Here is a 10,968-nt window from a genome sequence, read left to right as displayed (position 1 = left end):
TGGGGCGGAGGGGGGGTGGGCAGGGGCTGGCGGGAGCGTGGGGGGGGCGCTGGGGCGGAGGGGGGGTGGGCAGGGAATGCAGTCGAGCTCACCTTGTCTGTTCCCCTTCCTGGCCGGAGCCACCTGTGAGGACCATGGCCCAGGGACTCCTCTCCCCGCAGGGGCTGCTCTCTGACGAGGAGGTCACAGCCTCGCCCCTGCTCGAATCCACAGCTGCGGAGTTTGGGTCCGGCCTGCGCAAAGATTTGCTATCAGATTTCTCTGCTATTTCCCCAAGCCTGGGGGAATCCCAGCAGGTGAGTGTGTGAAGGCTGCTTAATGCTTTTGTTTCTGGAGCTCTGATGTTCTCACTGCTAGCAGCTAGCATAGCCTGCTAATTTAGCAGACCTCCCTGGTTCTTGTAGAGAAAGACCACAGGCGCAGTTCCGTGATAAAGGCACTTTGCCAGGTTTATTGCCCTTATGGTACAGTTCTAATGACTTGCACAAGTACTTTAACATGAGAGCCCCATGGCACAGCGTGGCTTAATCAGCAGTGGGAATTTTTGCTTCTGCCTTAGCCACACAAAGAATTAAGGCGAGGTACCCCGACATTTATAGACTGAGACAAGCAACTTATGTATCACCTTGCATGCTTCATGATGATTATCATCTCCCCTTGTTGCTGATAGTTTGAAAAAAACCTTTATTTTGTCAAACTATCTTTTTAGTACTAGATTGGGATGAACATGTACTAGCTTTTTGAAATGTATTTACATAAATATTTAGTGCCTAGTACTTACAAATGTATGTTTTAGCAACACTAGCAGCAGCTTTGCCAAGTTTATGTATTGGGCAGTAAACCTGTAATCATTTGCTTTAATAGTGCTTGAATGGTCTGACTTTGGTTTACAGCCTTTGGTTCATGCCTCAGCACCAGGTCTAGTGCTCTAGGCTCTCTTTCTCTAGTTCATGGGTCAGAGATCTGACCTAGGGGTGACTCATTTGCAGAGGGGGCTGCACATTGAGCTTTGGCTTGTTTGCTGCACCAACGGGTTAAGATATCAGCCCAACAGAGCGGGAACCAAACCAGGGGGTCAGAACTGGAGTTGTAGTCCAGGAACCAAGCCAGGGGTTTGTAACCTTAATGATGAAAATGTTCCCAATTAATATTAAGTGACTAAGATAAGGGTGTAATCAAATCAAACTCCGTTTTCAGGTTCAAGCCTCTCAGCTGGTTATCAAAAACTTATTTAATAGAGGACCACTAAGTGACACTTTGAATTATGCAGCCAAAGTTTGCTTAATTATTTTCTTTTTAACAAACACGCATGCAATTACCACTTTCACTAATGATATTGTTATACTCTCACTTAAAGATAGAATGGTGAATCAATGAGTATCAGTCCACTAACAGGGAAGTACAGCCTTATAATCCTGGAACCAAACAGTACCATTTTGACAACTGGGGCTCCCTGCAATTTGGCAAGGCTACTCATTTTATACTCTAATACTAATTAACATTAAACTGCTCTTTACCATAATTCTATTTCTATCACCTTCTTATGGGCTTTTTTTATTAGACATTATTTAAATTAACATCTGCACCAATGTCCTTCCCATACTATCAATATAGATAGCATTTTAATAAATTCATAATTCTCAGAAACCTTATAACCAAAACATAACCCTGGGTCATGCACTTGCTAACTTTTATTTTCCCATAACATTTTGTCTCCAACTTACCTCTAGCTTTCTCAGTGTAGTAACTTCATTTTCTCATACTCCTCTATGCTTAGGCCCAAAACCTAACTTCTGCTTATTTCTTCATCTAAACCATTCTACAGGCCAGAGCCAGAATAAGTCCAGGGATCAAACAAGAGTCAGGTCTGGTACACCCATGAGTCAGGAAGTCATTCAGTTGCTCAGTCAACTTCCTGTGCCTCCTTCTGGCTTAAATAGTATGGTCTGGCCTGGGGCGCCATCATTGTCCCCAGTCGGGATCTGTGTGGGTGGTGCCTCTGATGGGGTGAGAGTTGTGCTAGATCCTCACTTCCAGTACTGCTGGATGAGCTGCCTAGTGGCTGCCTGGGAACCCAGTGGATGTGCCTGAGCAAGCTTATTTTTTGAACTTCTGGAGCACTTGAGGCTGAAGCTGGAGCAGGTACCAGTAAAGTGCCCAGAAGCTTCTGAGGCATGAGTCCTATGAGCTACCTGTGCCGCATGCTATGGTTCCCATTGGTGCACTGAATTTTACAGAACTTTCTGGTACTTCCCCTGTGGCTGATGTATCTAACCTGTGTGGGGTTTTGCAGGCTGCATCTGAGGACAATAATGGGAAAGTGAAGGTGTATCTGAGAGTCCGGCCCCTGAAGCCATCTGAGCTGGAGAAACAGGAGGATCAGGTGAGAGCCTGGGGCCAAGCAGGAGCTGCATGTGGAAAATACAAGAATCCATTTCCCCAACCCACCGGGAACAGGGTGGTTGTGCTGCAAGTGGAGATTCCATAACCTCATGCTGTGTCTGGGTGGTGGAGTCGCGGGTGGGGGGGAGATTTCTCTTCTGAGCCACTGCGATGATGGAGTTTTGTTTGTACCCCGCAGGGCTGTGTCTGCATTGAGAATTCAGAGACCCTCCTTCTGAGAGCGCCCCAGGACTCTTTCACCATGCGGAGCACTGCACGGGGGGTAGGCCAGGCAGTGCATAAATTCACCTTCACCCAGGTAGGTGCTCAGGCCCAGATCATGCAACCCACCTTAGCGGGATTTGTTTCTCTCTCTAAAGAAACATGTAACCATAAATGTACTGGATCAAGCATAACTGGCAGCGTGTGCTCAGGAAAGGCTGGGACTGGAATAGCTGATAGGGCTGTGTGTCAGGCTTGAGGGGTATTGGCAAAGGGGGAGCGGGGGGAAGGGCAGCACTGGAATAGCAGTGGGTGCTTCAGCCAAGGGAGGGAAGCCACCATGTGGCGTCATCCTTGCTCCCCTGTGGTGTTTGTGGTTGCAGATCTTTGGGGCAGAGGTGGGGCAGAAGGCATTCTTTGATGAAACGATGGGCGAAGTGCTAAAGGATGTACTCCATGGGCAGAACTGGCTGGTTTACACCTATGGCATCACCAACTCTGGGAAGACACACACCATCCAAGGTAAGAGGAGCCCTTGCTATCCAGTGATAGGTTGATGATTTCTCCCTGTATGAGTGCTCAGCTTGCTGCTGCTCTCTCCTCCAGGGAGCAGCAAAGATGGTGGGATCTTGCCTCGCTCCCTAGCTGTCATCTTTAATAGTGTGGAGGATCGGCTCTACAAGGCTATGGATCTGAAGCCCTCGCTTTCCAGTGAGGTTGCCTGGCTGGACAGCAAACAGGTGCATCAGGAGGAGACCAAGAAGCTGGTCCTGCTGTGCGGGGGGCTGCGGGAGGTAAGTGTCCCTTCTGGGTCTCAGGGCAGGTAGGAGAGCATGTTGGTTGTGTCGGACTCTCACTGTCCATGGTTTTCCAGGAGGAAGTGCTGACTCCACTAAAGAAGAGCCACAGTGCAGAGTCCCAGCTCCAGGCTGCCACTAGTGCCAGTTTTGACAGTGGGGTTGGTGGCCTCTCTTCTACCAGCCAGTTTGCCAACCAGTCAAGCATCAGCCAGCTAGAAGGTACATCCAGCGCCCTGCTGTCCTTTGCCACCCATTCCTCGATTGGGGAGGAGTGGATTTTTCACCCTTGTTATTGGATAGTTGTGCTGTGGGAGGGGCAGTAAGGATTCTGCTTTCTCTGGGGCTCCCTGTTTCTTTTGGGCTGTGAATACCTCTTTTCTCTGTTCTGTACGTTGCCCACTGTGTCATCCTGGGGCAACAATCAACATGAAAGAAATAGACATGCCCCTCCCACAAGGGGGTACCTACCTGAGTAGCTGAGTGTTCCACCACACCCAGCTGGCTGATGGCTTGGGCTCTGTCAGACTACTAAGGAAGCAGGCTCTGGAGCTGAGGGGCCCCACTGAAAGCATTTGTCCCCTAGATTGGGAAACCTAGGGACAGTCAGCTGATCTTATCCGATAGATTTGAACCCAAGGAGAGTAGGGAGTCTTGGGTAGCCAGGACCAAAGCCATAGAGGGATCCAGTATAGAAGGTTGTGTGCTTCTCCAGATCAGAGACAGGGCATGTAGGAAGTTCTTGACAAGGGAAAGATGTGAGAGCTAAGGGGATACCTAGCATATCCTGGCTTGAAGTCCGTGTTGGGGGTGGGGACTCCCAGGCAGGGCATATGGAGTGCATTTTGGGCTGGGGTAGAGAGTTTCTGTTGGGCCAGGGGGTGTCTGCAGCCTCTCGCAGTCCCAAGCTATTCAGCTGGGACATGCTGGGCACTGCTGCAATCACTGCCATCCTTTTTACCTCTCCCTCCCAGAGCTGGGTCCTCGCTGGACTGATCCAGACCGCATCTCACTCCTCACGGGGGATGTGCAGGTCTCCATCTGGGTCTCCTTCTTTGAGATTTACAATGAGCAGATCTATGACTTGCTGGACACGCCGTTGCCTGGCCAATACCGCAAAAGGCAGATGCTGCGGCTGTGCGAAGACCAGACTGGCAGCCCCTATGTGAAAGGTAAAGCTACCCAGTCTTACGCTCTGGGGACATCTGGGGAAGGGCCTTGCCAGCTCAGGTTTAGACTGAAGGGAGCTATAGACCGAGCGGGTGACAGAGCAGGTGGAGGATGTGATGTGTGTGAAGAGGGGCACTAATGGGGAAGGGAGCGTGCTCTGTGGTATCTTCTACCCAGTCAGCAGCTGCTCTCAGTTGTGCTGTTGTGTTAATGTTTGGTCCCGGCAATGGATAATGTTGGGGGAGCTCAGATTGGCTCCTGGTAATGGAGCCTGGGCTAAGGTAGGTAGCCGGTGCCTGGGAAGGCAACCCTGGTCTCTGTCACTCTCCCACTTGCCTGGCCTGATCTGTGTCTGCTCTTTCAGATCTGAACTGGATCAATGTCCAAGATGCTGATGAGGCCTGGAAGCTCCTGAAACTGGGGCGGAAAAACCAGAGCTTTGCCTGCACCCACTTGAATGAGAACTCCAGCCGCAGGTCTGAGACAGGGAAGAGGATTGGTGTGGCGTGGTGGTGGTCTTATTCTGAGGCTGGGAGCTGTGGAACTGGGGTGTTTTCCAGGAGCATTTGATGCGTGTTCCTTTCAAGCTTCTTTTGTCTTTGCTCCCTGCAGTCACAGCGTCTTCTCAATTCGGATTCTGCACTTGAAGGGAAGCAGCAGTGAGATGCTCCCCAAAATCAGCGAGTGAGTCCTGCACTTCTTTGTATGGGGCAGGGAAGTTGGCAGCTCCTGTGTGCTCAGTTCTCCCATTTTTGCTGCCATTAAGGATGGGGGGTTTGCTGTTGGGGTTGGCAATTGGGTGGGGGGAGAAAGGAGAACTGCTATGAAAGGTGTTGGAAAGCACCATCTGAGTCACCAGGTCCCCACTGAATTGTTGTGAATAGGGTGTCTTGCTCCCATCTCGGGGTTGTGGGGTTCCCTGTGGCTGAGCTGCTGTTAATGGATTTGCCTACCAGCAACGTAATAAACTACAAATGCAAGTTGGCTCTGTGCTTGGAAAGCAGCTGCTACCAGGGAATCAGGGATTTCTGGCTGTCTTGGTCCCCAACCCTGATTTTGGTGGCAGTGTTGACTGGCCTCTAGGTTTGTAATGACAGCTACCCCATCAGCTGTCCTGGGGCCCAAGCAGCTTGTGCACCTTCTCAAAGAAACTGGAAGATGGGCTTTTAAAGGGAGGGTGATCTTAGAGCTGGGATCATGGGATATTTGGAGTGTGGGGGTGGGGCAGAGCCAGTGGGACCAGATCACATATCTCCCTGGGCTTTCCTCAGGTTGTCCCTCTGTGACCTCGCTGGCTCGGAGCGCTGCAAGAACCAGAAAAGCGGGGACCGCATGAAGGAGGCAAATAACATCAACACCTCCCTGCACACGCTCGGCCGCTGCATCGCTGCCCTACGCCAGAATCAGCAGTCCAAGTGAGTGTGTACAGGAGATGAGGGGGAGGAAGAGGATTCCCCAGGTGCTTAGCTGTTGGGCTGAGCAGGTTCTCCTTTCTCCCTTCAGGCTGAAGCAGAATGTTGTTCCCTTCCGGGACAGCAAGCTGACCCGTGTGTTTCAAGGCTTCTTCACGGGACGTGGGCGTTCCTGCATGATTGTCAACATTAACCAGTGCGCATCTACGTATGATGAGACCCTGCATGTGGCCAAGTTCTCAGCCATAGCCAGCCAGGTCAGTGGGCCAGTGCCTAGGGGCCAGGGTGCCCAGTAATGCAGAAGTTGCTCTGGATCTTCCAAGAGCCTGTAGTCTGGTCCACAGACCTTGTGGGGTCATAACCATGGACTTCTTTTGTCTCTTCAGCTTGTTCAAGCGCCTCCCACAAAGCTGGCACTACCGTCTATCCAATCATTAATCAAGGAACACACCAGGCGAGACAGTAGGAGTTCAGGGGCAGGCTCAAAGCAAGAAGTGGAGACCGATGAAGAGAGCGACGATGATGCAGAAGTGTCCATGTATGATAAGGAGGTGGGTGATCGTTTATCTTGTACCCTGTGAAGCCACCCTGACCTGCAGGGATGGAGGGGTGAGTTGGTCTCAGCCCCAGCCTTTGGGAGCAGGAAGGTGGGACTGGAGCTCAGGCACTGTAAATTATTGGGAATGGGAACAGCTCCAGATGGCTGCCAGCACAACTATTGAATCAGTGAACGCTGGGAGGGTCAGAGAACCATTAGTACTAAGCCTCACAGGTTCCCTCAATGCACAACGGACACTTGCATCCATGTCTCAAATCAGCTTGGACATGACACTGTCCCATGAGTGGAGCATCTGCTGACCAGGAAAGGGCAACAGCTGACAGCAAAGGGCTACTGGAAAGTGTGGAGTTAGCCTCATTTAACAATCTGCCCATTGGGAAAAGGGTACTAAGCAGCAGATCCACTGACTCAGTGACGTGAAGTTGGGAGGAATTGCAAATCCTAGTGAGGACAAATAATGCACAGTAAGAATGATACTCAGCCCTTCACAAAGAGCGGGGAGTGAACAGTAATTCAGTGGCAGATCCAAGATCAAGGGCCAGCCCAGTGAAATCTCTACTGGGCCAGGGAAACCTTTTCTATGCTTGGATTCTTTGATGCATAAACATAGGTAGAAGGCTCACATCATCTTGTGCCCTCCTTGCAGGACCTTCCGCGAGCGGTGGAGGTCCTGTGGGATCTTCTGGTGCAGGAGCGGCAGGACAGGATGCATCTGGAAATGCGCCTCCGTGAGGAGCTCTGCAATGAGATGCTAGAGCAGCTGCAACAGAAGGAGCAGTGGTGCAGGTACTGTCATACTGCAAGGGAAATGGGAACTCATTTCTGCTAATCACCCCTCAACTCTGAGCCTCCCCTATACATCTCTTATCTGGTACACATGGCATCAATGTCACATTGTACCCTCCCTCTGCAGCCAACACTTGGACACGCAGAAGGAGCTACTGGTGGAACTGTATGAGGATAAACTGAACAATCTGAAGGAGTCACTGACTGATTATTACCAGGAGAGGATTCAGGTATATGTGGGGGAAAATGGACCCACTGTAGGGAGGGGGCATGAGGAAACCAGGCTTGGGAGCAGAGCCAGAGATGTGAGAAGAGCTTGTCTGAGCCCAGGAATCTTCTGTGACTCTCACAATAGCAAGACTTTCCAGCCTCCCATTTTATGTGACCGCTCCAATTGTATCTTCTGCTCCTCCCTACAGGCCTTGGGCTCTGGCTAGTCCCCAGTTCCAACTTCTTGGCTGCTGTTTTATGTAGCACAGCATCACGGTCAGCGTGGGCCTAATTTTTGGGCCCAAACTGGACCAAAACGTAAGCAGGTTGAGTTACCACGCCACCTGAGCCAGAGCTGCAGTCACCATCTCCTGCCCTGGGGCCAGCATGCTGGGACTCCTTGGCACACTCACTCCATAGCACGTGCAGCGCAGCCAGGTGGTGGCAGTGGGCAGGAGCAGAGCACACAGCTGTTACTGACCCACACTTGAGAGGGTCCAGGTTTTACCCACCTGAACCAGTCTCAACACTTGTCATCAGGTCCCATTTGGTTGCAGGGCTCTAGAACGGCCACTGTTTGGCAAGGGCTAACAGGCAGCCAGTCTGCTGAAAAACAGCATCTTTGCTTCCTGTGTTCTGAACACGTTGCAAACACACCCTCCAGTCTTAGTGTACATTCTGGAGAAAATAGTAAAATTGACAGATTAATGTTAAGGATTGGTAGATTTCTCTTCCCACCTATTCTTATTGGCGATGGTGGGTAGCTACAGAACTGTTTGGTTTCATTCAATTGAGCAGGCGGGTGCCTGGGGATATGCTGCAGACCCCTCTTGAAGGTGCAGACCTTTAAAATGCCCAGCTAGGAGTAGCTGGAAGCTGTGTGTGTTTATTACAATTTAGTGAACTGCAGCCCACATGCCACTTAAGTTTCCTCATGGGAAAGTTTGGCACCTCTTCCTAGTAACAGGGCTTGGCTCTGAGCAAATCCGCCCTTCCTCCCCAGGAGCGTGATGAAAAGATTGAAGAGCTGGAGGCTGCTCTGCAGGAGGCAAAGCTACAGTCAGAGGCCCTGGAGAGGAAAGAGCAGGAGCAGCCCCTGCGCAGATCAAAACGAGCAGGACCAGCTGCATCCACTCTGCAGCAGGAGTTGCTGGAAGTTAAAGCCAAGCTGGAGCAGTGTCAATCAGAGCTGAACACCACGACTGCAGGTGTGGCATTCGTGCCTTGGTGGCCTGAATGGGGCCTGGGCTCTCCTCAAAGAGCTCTGATTAGAAAGGTGCTCAAGGCAGTGGGAATGGGAATCTTGAGACCAGAGTTCTAGTCCCAGCTCTACCATGTGACCAGGCACTTCACTTCTCTGTGCTGCTACTTCTCCACCCACCCTTTGTTGATTTAGATAAAGCTGGTTTTTGGGGCAGAGGCTCTCCCTATATGTACGAATAATGCCTAGCCTACTGGGGCCTCTAGGCACTGTAAATAAGAGTTGGGGGCAGAGTTAAGAGAAGAAATTTCCCTCACCCAAATAAAAGGAGAAGCCCTGAGTATGAGGAGTTTCAAATGGAGCAGTTCTAGATCTGAACTGCCTGACCTGTGCAATTCTAAAGTTTTGGTTTAGTGCACCTGTTGCTGCTTCCAGGTGTTTCACAGGGCCCTGGATTATACAGAACCTAGATCTCTGTGCTGGGGATGTGCATGAGATGTTTTTTCCCCACTCTGCTCCTGGTTGTTTTCAGAGTTGCACAGGTACCAGAAACAGCTGGAGCCACCTCCTTCTGCCAAACCCCTCACTCTGGATGTGGACAGGAAGCTGGAGGATGGACAAAAGGTAACTGCACCCCTATGAGGATATGGGAACCCCTTTGGAGGGCTCTTACCAGTTCACAATCAGCACTGTGTATTTCATGATCACCTGCTTAGCTTCAGCCACACCCTTATGGAAGCCAGTGTTCTGCTGGTAACATTCTCCTCTGGAGTGTGGGATGTATTGCCTCCCCAGTTCAGGGAGCTGCTGTACTGATCCCTGCTCCAGTGGGATCTTTGAGGAGTGAGATGTAGGTCAGGGCTGCTGTGGTATAGCTTTGCCTTGAGGACTGGGTGTTTGTCCTGCCTTGCTGAGTCTCTTGCTTGCACTGAATTTCCCACCCTCCTTCAGAATGTGAAGCTGCTGCGGTCAGAGCTGCAAAGACTTGGGGCATCCCTCCAGGCTGCTGAGAGAGCATGTTGTCACACTACAAGTGCAGGAAAACTTCGAGAAGCCCTCTGCACCTGTGATGACATCCTGGCTAGACAGGTTATGTGACAATTGCTCTTTGTGGGGTTGCATGGGATTCAGCCTAGGCACTTGAATGCCACCAAAAACTTGGCTGCTTAAATGTATGGAAATATATGTTTATTGGGGGCAAGATGGAGAATAGAAAGGAATCCCATGTCCGTTTCCCCTTCCTTTCTCAGTTGCTGGAGGGCAGATCAGGATAAAGAAAGCCACCAGTTAGTACTGTCCCTTATTATTCCATGGGACCATATGTGTAAGAGTAACCATAGTGCTGGCTTCCCCCTCTCAGGACCAAACACTGGCGGAGTTGCAAAACAACATGATGTTGGTGAAGCTAGATCTGCGCAAGAAGGCAACCTGTATTGCTGAACAGTACCATACTGTGCAGAAGCTCCAGGCCCCTTCAACATCTACTTTAAAGAAACGCTTCTGTGCTAATAGGGAAAACCTGCAGCCAAGTCAGCCTCCTGGCAAGAAACCCTTCCTGCACGGCTTTCTGTCCCGCTCACCTGCACATCCTCGTATGGCAGAGAGCAGCCCCTATAGCCGTATCCTGCGTGCCCGGCGATCACCAGTACTCAAGGCCCTGCCCTCTAGTAAAAAATATTAAGCGGGGCCTGTGGGTGAGTTGACCCACCAGCAAGGAGTTTCTTTCCCTGTCTGTGTGTATAAACTACTATAGTTAGTAATTCTTCACGGGCTTGTGCAAACACTGCATGTGACTCCCAAAGATGGCTTCAGGTAACCTACTCTGTTTCAGGCCAGCTGCTGCTCCTGTCTCTATGGAACAGGGCCTTAGTTCCAAAGTGTAACATTACCTTGCCTCTCAACTTGTATATTCTGTTACATGGTCTATGCATGACAATAAATATACAAACTTACTTAGTGTTTTACCTGTGCAAAAATGTGCCTCCAACAAGTGTCCTAGATGATAGTACCAACCTTGCGATCCTCCAGAATCACCTGTTTTAGCCTTTCTACAGTCATGTCAGCATAATGTGCCTAAAGTAGATTTGATGATTTTTTGTTTTTGCTCAAGGGCCACATCTGGATGGGGAAATTGTATGCAGGACCATGAATATAGGGCTGGTGTGGGAGGGGGTGCAGGGTGTGGGAGGGGGTGCAGGGTGTGGGAGGGGGCTCAGGGCAGGCGGTTGG

The 10,968-nt window shown here is 50.6% G+C and overlaps 1 protein-coding gene across 1 annotated transcript; it reads left to right on the top strand.

Moving 5' to 3' along the window:
- Positions 1–93: 93 nt before the first annotated feature.
- On the top strand, positions 94–10,674 carry KIF20A (kinesin family member 20A). The gene is made up of 18 exons (XM_077824226.1): positions 94–296; positions 2,294–2,383; positions 2,582–2,701; positions 2,988–3,126; positions 3,211–3,398; positions 3,479–3,623; positions 4,376–4,573; positions 4,936–5,047; positions 5,184–5,255; positions 5,843–5,986; positions 6,075–6,240; positions 6,370–6,534; positions 7,189–7,328; positions 7,456–7,558; positions 8,542–8,746; positions 9,272–9,363; positions 9,691–9,828; positions 10,100–10,674. The coding sequence occupies exons 1-18, from the start codon at positions 135–137 to the stop codon at positions 10,418–10,420; spliced, it is 2,700 nt and encodes an 899-aa protein (XP_077680352.1). The 5' UTR covers positions 94–134; the 3' UTR covers positions 10,421–10,674.
- Positions 10,675–10,968: the final 294 nt, after the last annotated feature.

Source organism: Eretmochelys imbricata, chromosome 8, assembly GCF_965152235.1.
Source record: "Eretmochelys imbricata isolate rEreImb1 chromosome 8, rEreImb1.hap1, whole genome shotgun sequence".
In the NCBI taxonomy this organism is placed as follows: domain Eukaryota; kingdom Metazoa; phylum Chordata; order Testudines; family Cheloniidae; genus Eretmochelys; species Eretmochelys imbricata.
The sequence above is the reverse complement of the archived record's forward strand: the minus strand, read 5'-3'. Positions and strand labels throughout refer to the sequence as shown.

What these genes read in the sequence shown, in the direction of transcription:
- KIF20A (XM_077824226.1), top strand. Translation starts at nt 135, where the DNA reads ATGGCCCAGGGACTCCTCTCCCCGCAGGGGCTGCTCTCTGACGAGGAG. An exon ending in GCCTGGGGGAATCCCAGCAG is followed by an intron (nt 297 to 2,293) that starts GTGAGTGTGTGA and finishes GGGGTTTTGCAG; the next exon opens with GCTGCATCTGAGGACAATAA. An exon ending in TGGCAGCCCCTATGTGAAAG is followed by an intron (nt 4,574 to 4,935) that starts GTAAAGCTACCC and finishes CTGCTCTTTCAG; the next exon opens with ATCTGAACTGGATCAATGTC.